This window comes from Narcine bancroftii, chromosome 4 (genome assembly GCF_036971445.1).
Source record: "Narcine bancroftii isolate sNarBan1 chromosome 4, sNarBan1.hap1, whole genome shotgun sequence".
NCBI lineage: Eukaryota > Metazoa > Chordata > Chondrichthyes > Torpediniformes > Narcinidae > Narcine > Narcine bancroftii.
The window spans coordinates 32,488,218-32,514,234 of record NC_091472.1 but is presented as its reverse complement, the minus strand read 5'-3'; the positions used below and the strand labels follow the sequence as shown (position 1 = coordinate 32,514,234).

Genomic DNA, 26,017 nt, shown 5'->3' with positions numbered 1-26,017 from the left:
AAAAGCATGGCTTCTGTTACTTTGTTTTGTCATGTTAATAATTTTGCAAAAATAAGATAAGGTGATGAATAAAAATTAGCTGATGTTCATGGTTGTTCGCTCTCCTACTTTGTAAACCCATTTATATTAATGATATGATGATACATTTATTGTCACATATGTACAATGTACATTTGCAACGCAATTTTTACTTATTTCAGCAGAGCAGGTACAGGTATTTTGTTAATAAAAACAAAAGTAGTATACATTAACTTTAATTAAAAAGAGATAATAAAACAAAAGATAGATAATAAATATTCAGTCACTGTAGCACAAAATAAAATGTTATTACAATCATAAAAACTGGTATTCTTGTGGTGTGGGAGAAGTTTGTGATTAGTGTGGTAAGGGGATGTTCCCAGGATGAGGTCTTCCATTCCAAATCATCTAAGATGTCCTCCTTCAAAAAAACATGGCTTCTCCTCTACCACCATGATCTCAGCCCCTCATCTACACCTCCTCTGTTTCCCCCTCAACTGCCCTGGCCGCCTCTGCCCCTACACTCAACAAAAACAAATTTCCCTTGTATTCCCCGAGGACTCCATCAGCCTCTGCATCCAATATATTGTCCTTCGCAATTTCCATCACCACCAGACACTTCTCCCCTCTCTGGTTTCTGCAGGGACTGCTCCCTCAGTGACTCTCTTGTCCACTCATCTGTTCCCATTAATCACCCTCTTGGTACCTAAACCTGTGACTGCAGGAAGTGCTACACGTGCCCACACCTCCTCCCTCATCACCATTCTGTGCCCAAAATAGTCCTTCCAGTGAAACAACAATTCACTTGTGAATCTGCAGGGGTCACCTATTGCATCCAATGCTCCCATTGTGACTTTCTATACATTGGATAGATTAGATGCAGACTAGGAGATCATTTAGCTGAGCATCTTCGCTCTGTCCATACAATAGCAAGGATCTTCAATTCCATGCTCCACTCCTGCGCCGACATATACTCAATACTTCATGCACTGTCAATCTAAGGCCACCCGTAAATTGGAGGTGAAACACCTAATATTTCGTCTGGGCACTCTACAGAAAGATAGCATTAACATCAACTTTTGTGATTTCCATTAGGTCATTTGCCTCTCTCACTATCTTTCCCATCCCTCTGTCTCCTCCAGCTCTCCACCCCTTTCCTCTCTATTCAGAAAGCTATCACCTCCCTATATCACATCTCAACTTTTTTCTCTTGTGACCTCTCACCCGTATGCATCTATGATCTCTTGTCTGTGGCTCTATGCTCCTCCTCTGTCCCTCACTCCACCATTTTATTCCAGTATTCAGGTACCTGTCTGCTGTTTTGATCCTACCTTGATGCAGGGCTCAGGCCCAAAACACTGGTTATGGTTCTTTATCTTTGTTACATAAAGAACGATGCCTGACTTGCTGAGTTTCTCCTGCATTTTTGTGTAAACTACAATCACAAAATCTCTAAATTTTCTTGTTTAATTCCCCTCCTTTTTATATCGTTTTACTCTTCCTTTCATTTCAGTTCACTTTTATATCTTTTAACTCTGGGGCATTATTGGTGGAATAGAAACAGACAGGCAGCTGCAATGACCAGAGAGAGCAGAATATGAGGTATCGAGAATTTATAATGGACCAAATATAAAAAGCTAAGTTTACAGTTTCTTGCTTGGTCCTTTTTCTGATCCAAACTCAAGGTCAACAGGTTAAGATTTGGGCCTTAAGAATGTAAATTTGAAGAAGGGCTATCTATCTGTCTGTGGAAAAGAGCAGATTGTAATAGCAGATGGGTAAGAGGCCTGAGCAATATGTATCTACTGTTTTCCTCTAAGCAGACTATTAAAATAGGTCCAGTCCAGATCTTCCAAGATGTCTGCCTTCTTCCACAAATGTGGCTTCCCCTCCACCACAATCATCCTCTATTTCCTGCTCATCTGCTCTGGCCCCCTCTCCCCTCAGATGCAACAAACATAAAATGCCCCTTATCTTCACCTACCATCCTATCAGCCTCTGCGTCCAATATGTTATCCTCCGGAATTTCCGGCACTTACATCAGGATCCCACTACCAGACACATCTTTCCTTCTCTCCTCTCTAACTTCTGTAGGGTCCGTTCATTCCATGGCTCCCTCGTGCATTCATCCCTCCCCTCCAATCGCACCCCTCCCTGACTTCTTCACCTGTGGCTGCAGGAGGTGCCACAAATGCACCCACACCTCCTCCTCACCATGGTCTGGGGGCCACAAATAAGCCTTTCAAGTGAAGCAACACTTCACTTGTGTATTCGCAGGACTAATTTATTGCATCCGGTTTACCCTTTGTGGCCTTCTCTACACTGGAAAAACTGGGCACAGATTGGGAGATCACTTGTATCTGGAAGACTGATTTACTGTATCTGGTGCTCCCTTTGTGGCCTTCTCTACGTTGGAGAGACTGGGCGCAGTTTGGGAGATTTCTTTGCTGAGCATCTTCGCTTCATCCAAACCGGTGATAGAGACCTCCCAGTAGCCAACCATATCAATTCTATGTCATACTCCCACGTCAGTCCATGGCCTCATGTACTATCCCACCAAGACTACCTGCAAATTGGAAAAACAGCACCTGATTTTCCATCTGGGCGCTCTCCAGCCAGATGGCATTAAGAGTGACTTATCTGGTTTCTGCTAATCTGCTCTGTTCTTCCCCCTCCCTCCTTCCCTTCCCCTTTCCAGTTCTCCTTCTCTTCCCCCACTATTCACCTAGCCATCACTGCTGTCCCCTCCCTCCCTTCTCCACCTATCACCATTTGCCTTTGCAACCACACCTCCCCCCACTCTTTTGTTCAGACACCTGCCAACATTTTTCCATACCTCGATGAAGGGCTCTAGCCCAAAACATCAGTTCTATATTTTTACTGTTGCTATATAAAGGATATTGTTTGACCTGCCGAGTTTCTTCAGCTTATTTATTTCAACCACAGTGTCTACAGATTTTTGTGTTTTACTACTATTAAGATCACACATACAGGTTCAACATTTGTAAATTTAAATTTTAAATTTAGAAATGCAGCATGGTACCAGATCCTTTCGGCCCACAAGCCTATGCCACTCAATTACACCAATTTTGTGGGAGGAAATCAGAGCACCCAAAGGAAACTCATGCAGACACAAGGAGAACAGACAAACGTTTTACAGACAGTGCTGGATTAAAACCATAGATGCTGGCACTTTAACTGCGTGGTGCCAATGACTAAGCTAACCGTGTTGCCCTGCACAAATGTAATATTAAATGAATAGGAATTAACCTTTTCGTTCTTGAGCCTGATCTGAATTTGGAGGCCCTCTACACACCTTGGTTCCATAACCTTTCATACCCTTATTTTGTAGGATTCAATTGATTGTAATTTTAACATTCATAATGAATTAAGTTTCAACAGGCATCTGAGGGAGAGTTTTCCAGATTTTTTATCACCTACGTGAAGCAGGCACATCCTGACATTGCTCCTGAATGGCTTGGCTACAGCTTTGTTTTTCGTTTCTTGTTCTATAGTTCCTCAGCAGTGGAAAAAGTTTCTCTCAATTTGCCTTGCCAATAATAATTTTAATTACCTCCATTAGAGTACTCATTGTGGTCCACTCACTTCAAAGTCAATACATCATTCATGAGTTGCAGTGGCAAGAATTGAAAATACACTACTTTATATAACTGTATAAAAGAAATACCTTAGCTTTTAATAACAGAAAATATTATTCCATTAAACATCGCCCTAAAATGCCACAGTTTCTTTTCTCCCAAAGTATATTTTGGTAATGTCAATATCATTAAGTAACCTATAGTAGCTATCACTTTTCTCACAATAACATTTTACAATTTTCATTTGTTCACCAGCCATTTATGCTGATCCTTTGTTTCACTGAAAACTCAATATTAATTAGATTAATGGGCTAGAAATTTATTTTAATGATATTCCTACAATGAAGCATTTTTCAACTCAGATAGAAAATTTTGAAATACCCTGCACCCTGTCTGAGCAACTTTACTGATATCTGCTCCAACCTTTCACCTTGATTCTTACCTACCTCTGCTGATCATTATCTTTCCCAATCCTTATTGCAGCCCACCTACAATCCTAATTGCCCAACTGAACATTTCTAATCTTCTTTCCCCAGTCCTTGACTCAACCATACTGAAATTTTCAGTCTGAGGGCACTTACCATTGTTCTCCAGTCATTTTCCTTTAGACTTCAGATGGGCTGCGTATTTTACGTTTTGAGTTTGATATTCATTAAAGGTTATATGCATAAAAAACTCTCCAGTGCCATTGTTTTTATGATGCCAGTGGATCTGTAATAGGACAAATTCATAGGGACTGACTATTATTAATTAACAGCTGGAGCTTTAGAAATTCTACTGAATTGAACAATATATTTTTGTGCATTACTTGGTTGAATTTAATTTAATGCCTGCACTAAGTTGATTTGACACAGATATCTACTTGTCTAACCAACAGCTCTAAGAAAATCTCCAAAGTGAACAGCTGCTCTCTCACCTTGCTTCCATTATTTCTACAGTAGAATCTACTCTACATGCTCATCATCTGCCTTAGTTTTTCAAACCTTCTTCATCATACTGGCTTCTCCCCCAAAGTCCTCTTTTTCCTGAAGAACCTCCCCCTCTCCCACCCTACCATACATCTCTGCTCTTCTCACATGGTCACCTTTCCTCTATCGACTCCCAAACCAGTTCCCACTTTCTTCATGATCTCTACTACCTACATGGTGGAATAACTCTGAAGTAAGTAGTGAAAGTATTCTTGTGTAGAATCTTGTCCTTGAGCTTGCAGATACCAGTGGTAGGAAAGCTCTTGTGGATCACCATTTCTACGTACACTTTTAAATGTGTTACAATTTAATGGACCACATTTGTCTTCTGAATTTATTAATCCCTATTTTGTGAAACATTTCTAACTTAATGTCTTTGAAGATACAAACAAAAATTTGAAACAAAAGTCAAATATATTTAAAGAAATTAAAAATATCCAAATTGGCAACATGAATGAGAGAAAATGTCATAAATAAAAGCATATCTTTTGAGGTCCCACTGCGCTGAAAAAAACTCTTCATCTAACTAGTAGTTCCGTTTTGCGTATAATTTGCATGTCAAAGTATGATAGAAATTACTGTGCTTACTTTAGAATTGGGTGTTTCTGAAATTTAAATTTGCCTTGGTTCTTAAATCACAATTTTCCTTTCTCTGTTGCATTGTATACCATCTATTCAGCTTCTCTGCCTGGGTCATCCTGCTCTTCCTCTTCCTCTTCCTCTTCAATAGAGAGTAGACAATCCAGACAAAGGCAGCTACTCACACGTCAAAGAAACATGATCCACTCAAAGAAGATGGCAACGAAACCGATGTCTGCATTCACTAAAAGCACCACAGGTATTTATTTATATCCATTGAAGTTCAAGCATCTTGGAATGAAATCAATTTGGAATGAAAGTACAAACTTGGTCAATAATGGATTTAACAAAATGTAGGATTGAATTATAGCATAATGTTATGAAAACATCATGTGTATAATAAAACATTCGTCTGTGCACTTCCATGTCCTCTGATGCTTAGCTGAGATACATATAGTACCCAGGGGTGATGCCAATCTCACACAGCACATAATCGATAATTACACTTTAAAATAGGTTCATACTGGCACACCCTGGAATATGAATGACCTGGGTTATGGAAATCAGACTCCATGCAAATTGTCCCAAACATTTTAAAGCATTTTTCAAGATAATAATAAGAAAGATAAAACATTTGATGATATTCTTCACTGACTGGATACAGTATATATTCCTATATTTTAAATATGATGATGGTGAGTTTATTATCTTACACTTGTACAATCTACATCGGCACTGAAACTATTTCTTGCTGCAGCTAGACAAGTACTTTTAAAGAATTAAGTTATAAGAGACAATAAGATAGATGATAAATGCTCATATTAGTCCCAGCACAAAAAAAATGACTTGTCTATTTGTGCTACCAGAGCAGTTTATGATTAATGTACCAAGGAGAGGTTCAAGAGTCTGATAGCTGTTTTTTAAAAAACTTCGACAACCTTGAGGAGCTTGTTTTCCAGTTTTTGTACCACCTCCCCAAAGGTGGCAGTGAGACGAGATTATGACCAGGATGGTCCTTTTGATGTTGGCTGCTTCTTTCCTGACGCAGCATCTCACATAGACGTGTCCAACGGATGGGAGGTCAGAGCCTGTGATAGACCTGGCTATGTTTACTACCTTCTGCAGCCTTCTGCCTTCTTGGGCACTTGAATTACCAAGCCAGGCTGTGATGCAACCAGCCTGTATACTTTCTGTATTGCATCTACAATATGTGGTTGTGTTAGGGTGAGTACTCAATTAAATTAAAGAGTTATGGAATAATTGGCTCACAGACATTTCACAGGAATGGAACCCTTATATAACCTGGGGTCTGCCTATATGTGTTATTAACATACACGATGGGTCATGCAAGAAGATTAAGTTCAAAAGGTTGTAATAAGTCCTCCAGTTTGAACCTAATCTTTATGTATGGCCCACAATATATGGTATTTTTGACCATTTTGGTGGTAAAGCTATTTCTTGTAAAAAGTATGTTTGTTTTATTGAATATCTAGCTGGATCTCCCTCAGTAGGATTAGCAAAACGGAGCCACATGATACAAACACAGGAAAATGAAAAACTCAGCTGAACAGACAGCATCTGTGGAAAGAGAAGTGGTTAATGTTACAGATGAGAGACCCTTCTTCAGACCTGAGAAAGAGAAAATCCAATTAGTTTAACAAAGGTGGGGGAGGGTGATTTTAACTCTGTTAAATGTGCCAGGTGGGATCAAATTAAGTTACTATGGCTATATAATTTGTTGCTAATGTGCTTCTGGTCTACTTGAACATGCTGAGTTGGGCATACTATGCTCAGAGAGAAAAATAAAAATGGGAGGCAAAAATATTTTGTGTTGACAGGAGGAAAGAGGATATCCTCGAAATTAAATATTCATTATTCCTTTGTTCTTCATTCTAATTAGAATGAGAATTTATTGCCATGGAAAAGTCATGAAATTCGTTGTTTTGCGGTAGCAGCAATAGTGGAAACATTCATATAAATCCCCTTACAACAATAAATAAAAATAGTGCATGAAAAGTCAAATAAGGCAGAGTCTTTGGATCATTGATCATTCAGAAATCTGATGACAGTGGGGATAAAGCTGACCTTGTGCTACTGAGTACTTGTCTTCAATCTACTGTAGCTTTTTCCTGATGGTAGCATAGTGAAGAGGGCATGGTCTGGGTGATGAGCATCCTTGGGGATAGAGGCTGCTTTCTTAAGATGTCCCCAATGGAATGAAGTATGGTGCCTATGTGGTTGCAGTCCGAATTAACAACCCTCTGATGTTTTTGCTTGTCCTGAGCATTAGCATCTCCATACCAGACAGTGATGCCACCAGCCAGGTTGCTCTCCATGGTACACCTGTAGAAGGTTTTGAGAGTCTTCTGTGACATACTGAACACCTTATAATGTATAGCCTTTAGAGGCCCTTCTTCATGATTTCATTGACATAGAGGTTCCAGGCCAGATCATTGGAGATGTTGACACCCAGTAATTTGAAGTTCTTGATCTTCTCCATTACTAAGCCCTCATGAGGACTGGATCACATTCTTCAGACTTCCTCCTGAAGTCCACAATCATCTCCTTTGTTTTGTTAACACTGAGCGCAAGATTGTTGGTGTGACACCACTCAATGAGCTGATCTGTCTCCCTCCTCTACGTTTCCTCATTGCCATTTATGATTCTGCCAACAACTGTGGCGTCATCAGCAAATTTGTAGATAGCATTGAAATTGTGTCTGGCCACACATTCATGGGAGCAGAGTGAGTAGAGCAGTGGGCTAAGTGCGCATGCTTGAGACGCGCCTTTGTTGATAGTCAGTAAGGAGGAGACTTTTTTTAACCATTTTGTACTCACTGTGGTTGTATGATGAGGAAATCAAGGATCCAGTGGCAGAAGTGGGTGCACAGTCCCAGGGATTGGAGCTTGTTGATCAGGGCTGAGGGAATAATGTTTTTTTAAATTTTATTTAATTGTTTGCATCGTTACAGGAAAAAAATGAACAAAACATTAATCAAATATCCAAAGCCAATGATACAAAAAAATACTTTTATGTATTTTCTCCCCATCTCCCCTCCCACCAAAAATACTAATTTTAATTCAATTCATTCATACTATATTATTTATCTTTTAATTGATCAGAAGTTAAGAAAAAAGATCCTAAGAAACAATCTTTTATTCTCTGTAAACTTTTACCACACCAATGGTCAAATAAAAAATTGTTCAAAGTAAAAGGAAGAAGTGGATTTTAATGACATTTTTGGTCATTGATCATTTTTAATTCCTCTCTCAGTATGAATTCTATTCCATATGTTTAAAATATGTTTCAATACAGAAAAATCTTTAGTTCCTTTAAACACCTCACTATTCCGTTTATACAAAATTAACTCCAGAACAGTTTCACCAATTTTATTCATTTCTATTTGAATCCAAGCTGGTTTTTCATCTCATTGATAACAGGAGGGCAAAAACCTCAATTGAGCTACTTTAAAATAATTAATAAAATTTGGTAGTCTTAATCCACCCTGATCAAATTTCCACATTAATTTTTCTAAACCAATTCTTGATATCTTACCTTTTCAAAGGAATTCACATTTTATTTTATTCAAGTTTCAAAAGAAAAGTTCTGGTACTTGAATGGGCAATAATTGAAAGAAATATTGTATTCTTGGAAAAATATTCATTTTAATACAATTCACTCATCCTATTAATGTTATTGGTAAAATCCATCTTTTCAAATCCTCTTCCACTTTTTCTAACAATTGCAAATAATTTAGTTTAAATAAATTACATACTTCTACTAATTTTAATTCCTAAGTATTTAATTGCTTCATTTTTCCATTTAAATTTTGTCAATCTTTTACATTGAGAGTAATTCACATCTAGCATAGGCATTATCTCACTTTTATCACCATTCATTTTATAACCCGATACTAACCCATACTCTTTAATCTCTCATTCAACATTTAAAGATATTTCTGGTCTCGTTAAATATACTATAACATCATCAGCAAATTAACTAATTTTATGTTCTTTATTACCTACTTCAAATCCTTTAATTTCATTATCAGTTCTAATTACTTCCACCAATGGTTCAATCGCAAATGCAAACAAAATGTGTGATCATGGACAAACTTCTCTAGAAGACCTTACAAGCAAAAAGTGTTGTGAGATTTATTTACTCATAATCACTTTTGCTTTTGTTTGATCATACAATGCCTTTATCCAGTTTATAAAAGTATTTGGAATCCCAAATAAAAAAATCCCATTCCAATCAATCAAATGGTTTCTCTGCATCTAATGCTACTGCTACTATAGGAATCTTCCTATTTTGTGCTATATTTACCAAACTTTAAAATTTAACTATATTGTCTGCTGCTTTTCTATTTTTAATAAAGCCAGTTTGATCTAAATGTATTAATTTTGGTAAAAATTCAACTATTCTATTAGCTAACAATTTTGATACAATTTTATAGACTGTATTCAATAATGATATAGGTCTATATGAAGAAGGTTGTAAACAATCTTTCCTTTGTTTTGAAATTACAATTATTAAGGCTGTTTTAAAAGATTCAGGTAGATCATAAACCTCTTTCCTTTGACCTAATACCTCCATCAATACTGGTATTAATAGCTCCTTAAACTCTTTATAAAATTCTGGTGGGAAACCATCTTCACCTGGTGCCTTATTATTCTGTAGAGACATTAAAGTCTCATAAACATCTTTTTCTGAAAAATTCTCAGACAATCTTATCTTTTCACCCTCCTTTAACACTTGTAATTTAATTTGTCTCAAATAATATCTTATTTTATTATAATCTCTCTTAGACTTTGAATGATAAAATTTAGTATAAAACTATTTAAAATTATCATTTATTTCCTGCATTTTATAAGTTAGTTGTCCTGATATTTTTTTAGTTGCAATTATTGTTCTAGAAATCTGTCCATTTTTAATTTCCATGTTAAAACTTTATGGACCCTTTCATAGTATAATGTTCTCATTATATCTCTCTCCACTCTAGAAGTCTGCACAGCATTAAGTCTTAATTTCTTCAGCTCTAACAATTTTTTTTTATCCTCATCTTTATGTACTTGAATTTCTTTCTCCAATTTCATTATTTCTTTATCTAATTGAGTTAATTCTTTCATATATTCTTTCTTTATTTTTGAATTATAACTTATTATTTGACCTCTCAAATATGCCTTCATTGAATCCCATAATACAAACTTACTCACAACTGAATCCTTATTAGTATCTAGAAAAATAATGTTAAAAGCTGAGCTGTAGTCTATGAAGAGCATTTCCATAAGGCCTAATTTTGAGATTGAATGACATGTAGGGGTTGGTATTTAAGAATAGTTTTTTTCCAGATGTATAGGTTGTTGGTGATGCCACACCTAAAATATTGGGCATTATTTTGGTTCCCTTACCTAAGAATGCAACAATAGTAGTGGAGGCAATCCAAAGAAAATTCGATTTGGCTAATTAATTGGATAAGACCATTGTTAGTTTACTAACAATAACTATTTAAAGTTCTTTATTTGTTTACATATTTATGCTGTATACATTTTATTTTTTCACTGCCAATTAGTGGTAATTTTGCTGTGCGTGCAGGAAAATGGAATCTCAGGGTTGCATGTGATGTCATGTATGTATTTAGACAATAAATCTGAAATCTGTCCTTTCAAGAAAGGCTGGACAATTTGTATCTATATTCTTTGGATTTAAAACAATGAGAGGTGACCTTATAAGTGACAAGATAAATGTTGAGATGTTTTTACTAGTGGGAGAGTCATGAACTCTGGTCCCAGCCTAGTTTAACTGGAGTTTTTCCAATAAAACAGATCCATATTTCCCCCAAAACTAATGACAATGCCTCATGAATTGAAAACCTTGGAATCAAAATCAGAACTTAATGTATATAACATATAATGAAATTCACTGTTTTGCAGCAAATTTTCTATAAATTACCCCTTGATAAGGAATGGCCTTTCCTCTCACATCATTTTTCCAGGAATTTAATCTTCTAATCTATTTACTCCTGACAATCTACAAGTGGCCTAGATTATGATCTAGAGAAAGGAGACATGAGGTATCCATAGCAGATAATATAATGGAGAATGCTAAGACATTCGATATAAAGAACAAAAGGGTAACAACCTAATGAAGTCATTACCTTAAGGATCAGTTTGGTCATCTATGTATAGAGTTTTTGTTTGAATATTTTACTTTTGATTTTTTCCATAAATTTATATATCAAAATTTTCATTTTCAAAATATATAGATGTAAATATATAGATATATAACTTATTCCAACAAAACTAAACACAACAATCTCTTCCCTACAACCACCTTCACAGTATAAACTCGTACACTGTCAGGGCTTACAGTTGGGTTTAAAAAAAGGTCTTCATTAGGGATGTCACTTATATTTTTATAATAGTAGCACCTTTTTAATTATAATTATATTTGGTTGCCAATTTTTATAAATACACCATATTTGTTCTTTAAATTGTATGTGATTTTTAAAAATATGTGTACATCTGTCTTCCATCGTGCTATCTGTAGAGGGGAACTGGATTTCCAAATAATTGCAATACATTTCTTAGCCACAGCTAAAGCTATTTCAACAAATTAAATTTGGAATTTAATTAGTTTATTTCAATGAAGTTGCCCAAAAGTTGAAGCTCCGGGTCATGAGCAAAGGTCACCCCTCTTATCCTTGTTAGCATTTCAATAGTATCCTGCGAGAAAGGTCTCACCTTCACACACACTACCATATAGCATGTTCAAACATTCCTATTTCTATTCCACATCTAAAACACATCTCTAATATTTCCAATTTTGATTTATGTAATTTTCATGGTATAAGATATAATTGGTGTAGAAAATTATATTGTACTAATCTATATCTTGCATTTATAATTGATGTCATGCTATCCAAACACCAATCAGACCACCATCTTTCTATTATTGCAACTCTAAATTCAACTCCCATCTCTCTCTTGATCTCTGTAAACCTGGCTTTGCACTATTATCTTGGAGAGCAATGTACATTTTAGATCTAAATTTAGATGCGTTCCCCAGTGAGATCGTTCATTCCAGCTCACTAATTTCATTTGGGGCCAAGCTTGGTCTTAGCTGGAGAAAGTAAAAGATTGTCCCACAAGCTACTCCATATTTTTTAATCATTCAAATAGTAGAGATCATTCCATATAATGATCATCAATATATCTTATTCCTTTGTCATACCAATATTTTGTTATCCAGATTCATAAACAGTAATACATTTTTACATTATAGTATCCTCAGTGATATAACTTTTTCCAATATATTCATTTATTTTTTTGCCATAATCTGATCATGTGTATTATCTGGTTTTTTTTTGTTATTGACTTAACATTTTGCTTATAAATAAAGTCCTTCACTGTCTGCTCTTATATTGAATTCAGTCCTATTTGAACCCATGAAGGGGGACTATTTTCTTTCAAGAAAGATGATAAAAATCTTGCTCGTGCTGATAGATGATACTTCTTAAAATCCGAAAGTCTAAGTCCTCCCAATTTATAGTCCCATGTTAACTTTTCCAGTGCAATTCTTGGAACTTCGTTATTCCATAGGAATTGTCTTATACAATTATGTAGTAATTTAAAGATATTTTTAGTGTGTACAATAGGCCACCTTCATTTTTATACAGTTTACCCTTCTTATTAATGTAATTGGAAGATCTTTCCATTTCTGTACATCTTTTTCTATTATTTTTCTAATAGATGGGCATAATTAAGCTTATATAAATTCTGTAAATTATTATTTGTCATTATTCCTACGTTTTTGATTCCATCTTTCTTCCATTTAAATCTACTACCTGTTTGGCATCTTTCATAATCAAAATTCTGCAATGGCACTATCTCATATTTATCCATATTTATTTTATATCTTGATATTCTTCCATATTTTTCTAATAATGTTTGTAATCTTATCAATGATTCATCTGGGTCATACATATATAATAGCACATAATCACCAAATAAATTAATTTTATGTTCTTCCTGCCCTTAATATCCGGATCTCTTCTTATAATCTCCGCCAGAGGTTCAAAAACTAGGATGAATACCCCTGTCTACTTGATCTACCCAAGGGAAAAATAGATAACATTTGATTATTAGTTATAATATGATAGAATATTTAATCCAATTTGTAAATTTTATACCTACACCAAATTTTTCCATCGTTTTATATAAGAAAGACCATTCTGGTCGGTCAAATGCCTTTTCTGTATCTAAAGAAATAGTTATAGTTTGGATTCAACCTTGATGTTGCCACATGTATTAGATGGAATAATCCACCTGGACTATTTGAAGAATGACTTCCTTTAACTAATCCCACATGACCTGGATGTACTAATTTTGGTAAATACTCAGTCCGATGGCTAGGGCCTTTGCTAGAATTTCATGGTCTGCATTCAGAAGTGATATTGGTCTGTATGATGAGGTTTTTAATGTGTCTCTACATTTCTTTGGTAGCACCGTAATTATAGCAGTTGAAAAAGTTTCCAGGAGGATTTGGGTCTCCACTATCTTGTCTAATATATCCATCAAAAGAGGCATCAATAAATCTTTAAATTGTCTATAGAACTCAGGAGACTTATTAGTTTGTAAAGTACCCAGAGCATTCTCTATTTCTTTCCTTGTGAAAGGTGCATCTAAGTCATCCCTTTCTCTCTCTTCTAGTTTAGGAAGTTCAACATTTGTTAAAAATTCTTCCATCTCGTTTTCATCTCCTACCAATTCTGATTTATATAGTTTCATATAGATTGTCTAAATGCATTATTTCTTTCTTTTTGATTATATGTTATAGTATCAGCTTCTGTTTCTATGGCATTTATCATTCTGGATGACTCCTCTGCTTTAACCTGCCAAGATAACACCTTATGTGCCCGTTCTCCTAGTTCATAATATATATATTTTTAAAGTTTATTTAAAATTTTGCAAAGTAATACATAACATGTATATAAAAAAACCTTATTCCCCCTACCCCCCACCTTCCAACCCCCTATCGCACCCCTTACTGTTTGCTAGAATTTCATGGTCTGCATTCAGAAGTGATATTGGTCTGTATGATGAGGTTTTTAATGGGTCTCTACATTTCTTCGGTAGCACTATAATTATAGCAGTTGAAAAAGTTTCCGGGAGGGTTTGGGTCTCCACTATCTAATTACAGCAACCTCCCTCCCCCCGGAGCTTAACATACAAAAAGAAAAGTATTAAAAAAATAAAATAAAATACAAAATTTTGTAACACTATGTAAACATAGGTCAGACCATACTTCCTCAGGAATAAACATAGCTAACTCTTGCTCCCACTTATCTCACATTCGCAACACTCCAACCTTCTTCATTTTTGAATGTAATAACAAATACATCTCTGAAACAAACCCTTTTTTTCCCTTATCCATAAGCAATATTTCAACTTCAATTTTGTTGGTAATATTAATTCTTGACCAAACTTATTCATTAAAAATATTATATATTTGGTAATAAGCAAACAACATATTTTGTGATATCCCAAACTTCTCCCTAAGTCTATCAAATGAAAGAAATAAACCTGCCTCAAAACAGTCTTCAATTAATACCAAATCTTTTGAGTCCCATTCTTTCAAATAAGGGCTATACATTGAAAAAAAGAATCAAATGATTTTGATATAATGGAGTTTTAATTGAACATACTTCTTTTGAACCTATAAGTTAATTCCATTTACTCTGTATTTTAAATAAATGAGTTAAAACAGGTAATTTGTATGTTTGCAAAAGCAATTAATTCCATTTTATATAAAATTGCATCTGATCCATCTCCACATATGCCCACATTGGTGGTTGGTCAGTATCAAACAATCTACTGATAAACTTCAATTGCGCTGCCTGATAATAATTTTGAAAATGTGGTAATTGAAGACCTCTCAAATCATATGATCACGTCAACTTATGCATCGATACTCTTGATAATTTACCTTTCCATAAAAAAGAATGTACCACCTTATTCAATTCTTTGAAAAATTTCCTCTGTACCAAACACAGAATTGATTGGAATAAATACTGAGTACGTGGATATATATTCATTTTAATACAATTTACTCGACCAATTAATGTCAATGGCAAATCCTTCCATCAATTTAAATCAGATTTAATCTTATTTAACAAAGGTAACATAATTTAGTCCATACAAATTCTTAAATTCCTTATCAATAATTACACCTAAATATTTAATCTTCTCTGACCATTTAAATTTAGTAATTTGCCTACAATCCAAATAATCTTTTTCAGATATTGGTAGTATTTCACTTTTATCCCAATTTACTTTGTACCCTGACATTGGCCCATAGTATTCCAATAATTCTTGTAAAGGTCGTAATGAACTCTTAGGTTTAGATAAATATATCAACACATCATCTGAAAATAAATTAATTTTATACTCTCATTGTCCAATCATAATACCTTGAATCATCATATTTTGTCTAATTGCTTGAGCTAAAGGTTCTATAGCTAATGCAAATAAGACTGGTGACAATGGACAGCCCTGTCTGGTTGATCTATACAAAGTAAATGCTTGAGAAACCTGACCATTTGTCACCACCTGTGCAGAAGGATTCTTATATAATGCCTTAATCCAACCCATAAAAAATGGGCCAAATTTAAATCTCTCCAACACTTTAAATAAAAATTTCCACTCAACTTGATTAAAAGCTTTCTCAGCATCCAATGTTAGTATCATTGGTTGATTAACTTTCTGTCTAGATGCATTAATTATTGTAATTAATTTGGTTATATTATTAACTGAATATCTATTTTTAATAAATCCTGTTTGGTCTCCATGCACTAATTTTGGTAAAAAATTAGCCAATCTATTTGCCAAAACTTTTTCTACAATCTTATAATCTACATTAAGTAAAGATATAGGTTTATAAGAACTGACTTTCTATGGATCTCTATCCTTCTTTGGTATAACTGTTATCAATATTCTTAAGAATGATTCAGGAAATAACCCAGTATCTGTAGCCTGTCTCAGAACATCCATATCCATTGGAAACAACAAATCATGAAATTCCTTATAAAATTCTACCATAAATCCATCCTCACCAGGTGATTTACCCATCGGCATTGCTTGTAATGCTTCTTTTAATTCAAAATCTGTAAATGGAGTATCTAACAATTTTACATCTTGCTCCTCCAAAGAAGCCAAATTCAAATTAGACAAAAAAGTATCAATCTATTCCACATCCACCTTATCTTCAGATGAATATAAATCCTGATAAAAAGTACAAAACTCCACATTCATCTCCTGTGGTTTATAAATAATACCCAAGTTTCCATCTATCGCATTAATTGTTCTGGAGGTTTATTCCGTTTTCAGCTGCCATGTGCTCTTTTATCTAACTCATAATACCATTGTTTTGATCTCAAAATCAATCTTTCACAATTATAAGTTTGTTTTGTATTATAACAAAATTTCAGATTAGCTAACTGTATCTTATTATCTTCCTCTGCATTCTGTTCAAACTTTTTCTCTAAATCTTCAATCTCTTTCTCTAACTCAGAAAGTTCCACAGTATATTACCTTTTCACTCTAGCCATATAACTAATGATCTGACCTCTCTGATATGCTTTTAAAGCTTCCCACAATATAAATTTACTTTGCACTGATCTCTCATTTGTCTCCAAAAAAAGTTTAATCTGATCCTTTAAAAACAAAACAAACTCAGATTGTCTCAGTAACATTTCATTAAACCTCCAACAATAATTTCTCTCAACCTTTACAGCAATCTCACAAGAAATCAACAGTAACAAATAATCCAACAGTATTCTACTTTTATATTCTGCCAAATCCTCCCTTCCCTGTAAATGAGCTGAAACTAAAAAGAAATCTATTCTAGAGAATGAATCATGATGGGTAGAATAAAATGAATAGTCCTCGGTCAGGTGAATATGTCGCCAAATATCCACCAAATTCAGTTCTTCCATCACTTCCACCAGCTTTTTAGCCATTTTAGTTCTCTTAACAATTTTTGGAGATTTATCTAATAATGGATCCAGGCAACAATTAAAATCCCCACCTACCATTATATTCCCATTTGACTGATTCAAATTTAAAAATACATCAGTTATAAATTATATATCATCTTCATTCAGTGCATATAAATTGTTCATAATATTTTTGTTTAGTTTTTAATATTATTTTTTCCATATATATGTTTGTAGTGTATTATATTGTAGCTTTTTATTCTCAAATGTTCTATATTTTTCTTGTGTTCCTGATATCTGATATTCTTTTTACAATTTTGTTATATCCTTCTCTAGACCTTCTAAATCTCTTGCATATTGTCTCTTAAGATTTTTAGTGTAAGAAATCATTTGACCCCTCAAATAAGCTTTAAGCTTATCCCATATTAGAAAATTGTTGTCTGCGGAAGGAAGATGATTTTCACAAAATATTTCTCTCTGTCTATTAATAAATTCACAAAAATAATTTCTCTTTAATAATTTAGCATTAAGGTACCATCTGTAATACTTTCTTGCTTTTCCATTATTGTAATAGTTAACATTAACAGTGTGTGGTCTGATAAAAGACTTGGCAAATACTCAATTTTTACCACTCTACTTTGTAACTGCGCAGACATTAAAAATAAGTCAATCCTTGTGAATCATGTACCCTCGAGTAGAATGAATAATTTCTTTCTAAGGGGTTGAGCTGCCTCCACATATCAGTTAAATTTAAATCTTTCGTAAATTATAATGTTTTTGCAGCTTTTGCAATTGTTACTTTTCCTTGCTAATTTATCCAATATTGGCACTAAACAAGAATTGAATTCTCCTCCAAGCAATATATTTTGTCTTTCCCTTACGGCTTTTAAAAAGATATCCCTCATTAAGATTTCATTGTCATAATTTGGGGCATAAATGTTCATAAACGTCCATGATTCTGCATAAATTTTTCAATGTGCCATTACAAATCTTCCAGCTTGATCAGTTAATGCCTCTTCTATTATTATTGGTATATTTTTATTAATTAAAATCACTACACTTCTTGCTTTTAATGCAAACGAAGATGATATTACTTCCCCCACCCATCCTTTTTTTAATTTTGTGTGTTCCAATTTGGTAAGATGTGTTTCTTTTAAAAATACTTTATCTGCCTTTAATATTTTTAGGTATTCCAAAACATATTTTCTCTTTACATTAACATTAAAACTAATAAATTTTAATGTTCCATCCATATTCTTCTTTAAAACAATTTTTGCAGTAAAATCTCTTTGACTCTTTAAATCAGGGGTCTCAAGCTTGCGGCCCGCGGGCCAACTGCGGCCCTCGGGACGATAGTTTGTAGCCCCGCCTTAATATGAAAGTTTAATGTTAGTGCGGCCCGCGAGTTTGATATGATTGGCACTTTTCAGTGTTGTGTGCGGAGCTGAATGAACCTACCAATCACGGTGGGGTATATTGCTCTCGGGGGCGGGACATCGGCTGGGCTTATTGCGAATATAAGCATATTTGTGTGCATTTTCTATTTGTCATTATATGCACGCGGCACATGCGCAATTTCCGTGGCCGCTCCCACTTCACGCGCTTCGGCGTCCAGTCTGAACCCGGATGTTGTTGCTCAGCGGGACAGAAAAAGAAGCGGAAAAGGCACATCGGCTAAACACTGAAACTTCAAAGCAACAGTGACACCAAATGGAATTATATATATTATACAGCCCCAAACATGTCTTTTTCAAAGCCTGCAGTGAAGAGAAAGGTTGGTGATGAGCACAGACAATTTCAGGAAAAGTGGGAAGTGCAATATTTCTTTGTGAGCACAGGGGTATCCCGACATGTCTTATTTGCACAGAGAAAGTTGCATTGCACAAAGAATACAATTTGAAACGTCATTACACAGCTAGACATGCTGAGGAGTATGCAAAATACCAAGGAGATGAGAGAGCCAACCGGGTTGCTAATCTTAAAACATGTCTAGTGAGGCAACAAGATTTCTTTAAGAAAGCAACCAAAGAGAATGATGCAGCAGTCGAAGCTAGCTACGTGGTTAGTGAGATGATTGTTAAAGCAGGAAAGCCATTCACAGAAGGTGAATTTGTCAAAAAGTGCATATTACAGGCTGCAAGAGTTGTCTGTCCAGAAAAGAAAAGTCAGTTTAGCAACATCAGCCTTTCTGCCAACACCATGGCAGAGCACATTTCTGACCTGTCAAGTGACGTTTCTGATCAACTGTGTGAGAAAGCAAAATGTTTCAGTGTATACTCAGTCGCTCTTGATGAGACCACAGACATCACCGACACTGCCCAGCTCGCAATCTATGTTCGTGGTGTTGATGACAATTTTGAAGTCACAGAGGAGTTGCTCACAGTAATTCCAATGCATGGCCAGACCATGCGAAAAGCTCCTCTCTACCCTGAACTTCAATAAGTCCAAGTACAGGTCCAGACTGACTGACGAGCATCTTCAAGCCCTACTGAGGGTCTCAACTGCCTCCTCCCTTAAGCCAAATGTGGCTCGGCTATGCGAGAGGAAACGCTGCCAGATCTCTAGCAGTAAGAAGTAGGCAGAAGAAGACATGTTCATAACAGTTTATGTTCAATGTTCCATTCATGTTCAGAAAGTTAAAGGTTAAAGAACTGTTAATACAGACATTTGAATCTGAATAATAATAATTACATTTCTCCAGTCAGCAACTATATGTGGTTTCTTCAGTCTTCTTTATCTGCTGTATTATTATTATTTTCATTTTATTTATTTATTACTGATTGATTTTATTTTTTTTCTTATGAATTGTTAATTTATTTATTTTTTCAAATTATTTTGTGTTAAAAAATAAAAATAAAGACATTTGATAACGTTGGAATGTTTTTGTAAGAGCTTTTCTTGTGGAAAACCTGATGCGGCCCAGCCTCACCCAGACTCTACCTCCAGCAGCCCACGGGTAAATTGAGTTTGAGACCCCTGCTTTAAATAATAAAGTGATCTTTCCCCTTCAAGAAAAACATACAAAGTTCCTGCCCCAATGGTGACATATACTTAAAATCCTGAAAGCCTACGAATAAAGCCCGTGGAATCTCTCAAGGAAGAAGAACCCCTCCCTTGAGTGCCATCTTTTTTTCTACTCCTTTCCAAGTGTCATTCTACCCCTTAGACTGGAGTCTCCACCCTCCTACTACTTTTCCCAGATTTTTTCCTTTTACTGAACTCTTGGTGAGCATTTCTATACATTTTACTTTTAAACAATAAATACAACTTTTACAATTCACAATCTTCTCCAACAGCAATCTTAATCTTTTTTTATATAAACTTCACAGAAAGTCTTCTACCTCATTCTTGGTCTTGAAAAATCGCCTGTTCCCTTCCATAACTTTGACCCTCAAAGTCACAGGATATATCATTGAGTATTTCAAGTTTTTAAGCATGTGGTTGTCTTTTCACATCTTCAAATTCTTTTCTTTGGTCGGGCTAAAGTCTTGAAAAATAGTATCTTTCTATGATTAACCTCGGATAAGCCATTATTCTGCCTAGAGAAATCATATGCTGTTCCCAGAATATCTCCTGTTCTCGGTAGCTTAAAAGTCTCACCAGAACTGGTCTTGGTCTCTGGTCGCCAGCTGTTCTGGGGCCAAGTGTTCAGTGAGCTCTCTCAATATGCAGTTTTTCTCCAAATTTGTCTTCTTCCAACACTTGTGGGATCTATTTTTGAAAGAAGTTCACTGGGTTACCTCCCCCAAATCCTTCCTTTAGTCCAATAATTCAGGCATTATTCAGGCATATGGAAAAAATTTTTCCATATGATCAATTTTGTCAAGCGGTCCTTGTTTGACCGATTCCCATTATTTGGCTTTTTTTCCCAAAAGCCTCAAGTCTTTCATGCATTTTTGTCAATTCAATCTCTGCTCAACCCATTTTCTTTATCAGGTCTTCAATATCTCTTTTATTTCAGTCATTTTCTCTGTCATATCTCATCACCGTTTCAACACTTATGAATTGGTTACTCAAATTCTCAATTCTTGACCCGACTGGTTCTGCCAGTCTCTTCACCATTTTTGCACCGCTCCCTTTCAGGCTTTCACCGTTTGTTCCTAGTTGAACAGGAGCTTCTTCAATCTTTGTTCTCAGCTACCTTGGTTTCTTCATGTTAGTTTTATCAATTTTTGATGAAGAAAATCTTGATTTTTCAAGTTTTGACCATCTATTTTTTACTCTTCATGGAGAGCTCAACTGAAACACATTTGCCATGATCCCCAACTATGTATGGAGTTAAAAGAGATGGGTGAGGTCTTAAATGAATACTTCTGGTATTTATTTACCATGGAGAAAGAAAACTGATGCCCTGAGGCATTTTATAAAAGAGGAGGTACTGATGGTATTGAGATATATGAGAATGGATAAATCCCTGGGTCATGACCACGAGTATTTTGGAACTACGTGGGAAGGAAAGGAGTAAGTTCAGGGGCCATGGTAAAGATTTTTGTATCTTCCTTCTCCATGATGATGTACCAGAAGATTGGACGGTGGTGAATATTGTACATTTATTTACAAAATGCTGGAAGTACAAGACAGAGAGCATCTGGTCATTTAAAACTTAATGCACAGAAACCTCTCTTAGAGGGTATGATCTCTGGAATTAGATGCATTTAAGATGGAGATAGATAAATATTTAAAAGGTTGAGGAATTGAGCATCATGGTGAATTGGCACAGAAGGTGATTCGAGGCTAGTATGGAATAACCATGATCATATTGGTTGACAGGCCTGGCTTAACAGGCCTGATGGCTTCAATTTTCTTGTGCTCTTATCACTGATACTTGACAATGGAAGCAAGGTCCTGCATCAACCTTCTTACACCATGTAAGAATTTTCAAAATTTTAAATGACATCACTAAATAATTCTTCTAAACTTCCACTCTTCTAAACTCCAGAGTTTAGATGCATTCATACTTTATCTTTTTTTTTTATTCCAATGACATGATTCCTGGACTTAATCTGTTAAGCCTTCACTGTCCACTTTCTATCCATAGTAATTGAACATCAAAGAGCTGCAGATATCAGAAATCTGAAATTAAAGCACAAAAAATGCTTACGGTATTCAGCTGGTAAAGCAACGTCTATGGAGAGAGAAAAACAGATCATCTCTTAGGGTGATGACATTTTGTCAAAACTGGAAAAAATGTAGAAAACAAGCTGAAACTGTGATACAGAAAACAGCCACTGGAAATCTGAAATAAAATGTGTTGCATCAGATTGGCCTGTGATTGTAAAGCAAAGAGATGTAGATGCTGCAAATTTGAAGTGTCAACAGAAAGCTCTAAAAATATTCTGTCAGCCAACATCTACAGAGAAAGATACAGAGCTGTTGCCCTCCTTGAAAGGTTATCACCTTGAAATACCAACTCTACTCATCTTCACACATCTGCCACTTAACCTACCTGCTATTCACTGTATTCCTGGATCTTCTTTAATGTAGTGAAAGACAGTCCTCAAGTACTCATGGTACACGTTCACATTACCTTTCAGTGATTCTTGCACAAGGACACCCAGGTCCTCCTGAATCTGACCTGATTTAAAAATTTCTCAGTTTCCATTTTTTTCCACTAAAGTGAACTTCACATTTTTCCATTTTCTATTCCATCTGCCATGTCCTTATCAACTTCAATTGTTGATATTCAAATAAAGTCACTCTACTTCTCATTGCCACCCATATTGGGTGTAGTGCACTTGGTCTTCTCATCCAAGTTGTTTATATAGATAGTGAACAACCCTGGGCTTCTTTGCCAATCTCTGCAGCACCTTTTCATGGCTTTAACTCCAAACTTTCGAAAAGCCAAAGGTCTTGGTTTTCTGCCCATTTACCAGTCCTAAGTCCATGTCAGTCTGTTATCTTCATTTTAATTTCCAATATTTTTATAACATTTAGTGTCATCCAATCTATGGGAACTGTTCTCAGACTTTTCAAAGATAACAAACAGTTCATCCATTTAATCCACATCCACATCTTTAAAAACCTGGGGATGCAGGACATCTGATGCTGGAGATTTCTGGCTTTTAATCCCATTTCTATGTTGTTACCAATCCTAATTTCAATCAGGTCCTCGTTCTCTCTAGAACCATTATTCTGCACAATTCCTGGAAAGACTGTGTCTTCTTTAAGAAGATAAATCTTGGTTCCCAATGTTGACAGTTTTGGTCTAGCAGAAATGCTAAACCACTATGTATGTCTATGGCAGACATGAGCAGATAGGGCACTGATGAAATAACCAGAGCCTGTTGATTAATTTAAACATTTTTGCAGACTGATGTTGGGTTTTACATTTGCACCTGGGTTGATTGATTATTGAAAATTATGAGGAAATTATTGATGTATCAAATGGGATTATTCTAGGAGAGATTTATCCAGTTTCATAATTAACAGTCCATTTTGTCTCCTTTCCCAGACCATTATGAAGCTGTTAAAATCTTCATTTTTGGAAGTTCTTGCAATTTCCATACTTCATTAACTTAATCTCATCTGTAATTCTCCTTTCTGAACTCTATCCTACCCAGACCATTCCTCTCTACTTGACAACCTGTTCTGACTTTCATAATTTAGTTTTCTCTATGTTTGTGGTTTTGCCCTCTCTACTTCAACAACCCTACAAACAACGCATCTTCCTGTTGGCCTCTTAAACATTTCACTCCTAATGGTTCTTTGCAACATTCCTCTCTCTCTCTCTCTCTTCCACCTTCCCACATTAGCACTTGTGACTTCAGCATCCTTTAGTTTTAGAATTTCCTCCCTCTCTGAAACCATGTTTCTATGAGTCTTTTGCTTGATATCTCTTTTTTGATTTGGGAAATGCATGTTGTTTTTTTTTAGATGATGATGATGGTTGGTAACAATTGATCTCTCAATCCTGTTCACTTTTTATTTCACAGAGCAGCACTGATATCTTCCATTTTGAACGTGATATTATTAATTTTGACTTGCTTTTTTAAGAACCATATAAGCAGATATTTTTGCTTTGCACAATGAGAGAGGAAAATGAATTAATAGTAATTATGCTAAAATGAAATTTAATTTGGTTATTAACTTAGGCTTGCGTAAGAGAGTTCCATCTGTTGGTAGTCTGGACTGTGATGAGAAGAGTAAGGCTGATATGCAAATTGGTGATCGTGTGGTGGTTGTTGGGCAGAGGAGTGGAACCATACGGTTCTATGGGAACACACATTTTGCACCAGGTGAGTTAATTGAATTTTTTCTAATATATATTTGTGCATATATGCCTGTTTTTTTGTTTGTTCTCCATGCAAATCAATATGGAACACTCTAGAAATGTCCAAGGAGGTAATATTTGCTGCTGAATGTCATGACCACAGTGAATTTCATTGAATTTAACTTTTAACCATATAACAGTTTATGGCATGGAAATAGGCCATCTCGGCCCTTCAAGTTCACACCGGTTCACTCAAACAACTCCGCTAGCTCCACTCGTCTATTCTCCACCCATAACCCTCCAACCCCCTCTTATCCATGTATATATTCAGCCTACTGTTAAATGAAAGAATTGACTCTGCCTCAACTATTTCCTCCGGAAGATTATTCCATTCAGCCACCACTCTCTGAGTGAAGAAGCATCCTCTAATGTTTCTCCTAAAATTTTTCCCCCTTACCCTCAACTTGTGTCCTCTTGTTTCAACCTCCTCTGCTCTCGGGGGAAGAGTCTACATGCATCTAGTCTATCTATTCCTTTCATAATTTTAAACACCTCTATCAAATCCCCTCTCAACTGTCTACTTTCCAATGAATAAAGTCCTAACCTCTTCAATCTTTCTCTGTACTCTAGGTATTTTAAGCCAGGCAACATCCTTGTAAATCTTCTCTGCACTTTTTCCACCTTATCTATATCCTTCCTATTATTTGGAGACCAGAACTGAACACAATACTCCAAACCTGGCCTCACCAATGCCTTAAACAGTCGCAGCATCACTTCCCAGCTCCATGATTTATGAGGGCTTGCATACCAAATACCTTCTTAATCTCCCTGTCAACATGGAATCCACCTTTAAGGAACCCTGCAACATAACTCCAAGAAATCTTTGTTCTTGTGCGTTCCTCAATGTCCTCCCCTTTACTACATATGTCCTATTTTGATTATTTTTGCTGAAATGAAGCACCTCATACTTGTCTACATTAAATTCCATCTGCCATCTTTCAGCCCAAATCTCCAGACAAACCAAATCCCTCCGTAATTCCTGAAAACCATCCTCGCTATCCACCACTCCCCCTATTTTTGTATCATCTGTGTATTTATTTACCCAGTTAACCACCCCATCATCCAAATCATTAATATAAATTATGAACAACAGGGGACCTAGCACCGATCCTTGAGGTAATCTGCTCGTCACAGGCTTCCATCCTGACAGACAGTTGTCCACCATGAACCTCTGCTGTCTCTCCTCCAGCCACCTCTGAACCCATTTTACTATTTCTCTATTAATCTCTAGTGACTGAACCTTCCTTACTAACATTTCATGTGAAACCTTATCAAAGCCTTTGCTAAAATCCAGATAGACTACATCAACATCATCTGTCCTACCTTCATCCACATTTCTTGTAATTTCTTCGAATAACTCAACAAATTTCGTCAAACATGACTTCCACTTCACAAACCCATGCTGGGTGCTCCTCATCAATCCATGCTTATCTAGATATTTATACACACCATCTCTAAGAATACCCTCCATAACTTTCCCTACCACCGATGTCAAGCTTACAGGCCTATAATTACTTGGCCGACACTTCGTGCCTTTTTTTAAACAATGGAACTACATTAGCAACCCTCCAATCCCGTGGCACTACA

The 26,017-nt window shown here is 35.7% G+C and overlaps 1 protein-coding gene across 9 annotated transcripts in view; it reads left to right on the top strand.

The window, feature by feature from the left end:
- LOC138760434 (CAP-Gly domain-containing linker protein 4) overlaps positions 1–26,017 on the top strand; it is a 396,307-nt gene that overhangs the window by 247,447 nt on the left and 122,843 nt on the right. For 8 of the 9 annotated variants that reach the window (XR_011355597.1, XM_069931023.1, XM_069931016.1 and 5 more), the window contains 2 exons: positions 5,265–5,423; positions 24,252–24,395. Coding sequence is in view for 8 of the 9 variants with exons in the window: in XM_069931023.1 (XP_069787124.1) it covers positions 5,265–5,423; positions 24,252–24,395 (303 nt within the window). In the remaining variant the exon portion in view is untranslated. The remainder of the gene's footprint in view (positions 1–5,264; positions 5,424–24,251; positions 24,396–26,017) is intronic. The other variant, XM_069931024.1, reaches the window with a different exon arrangement.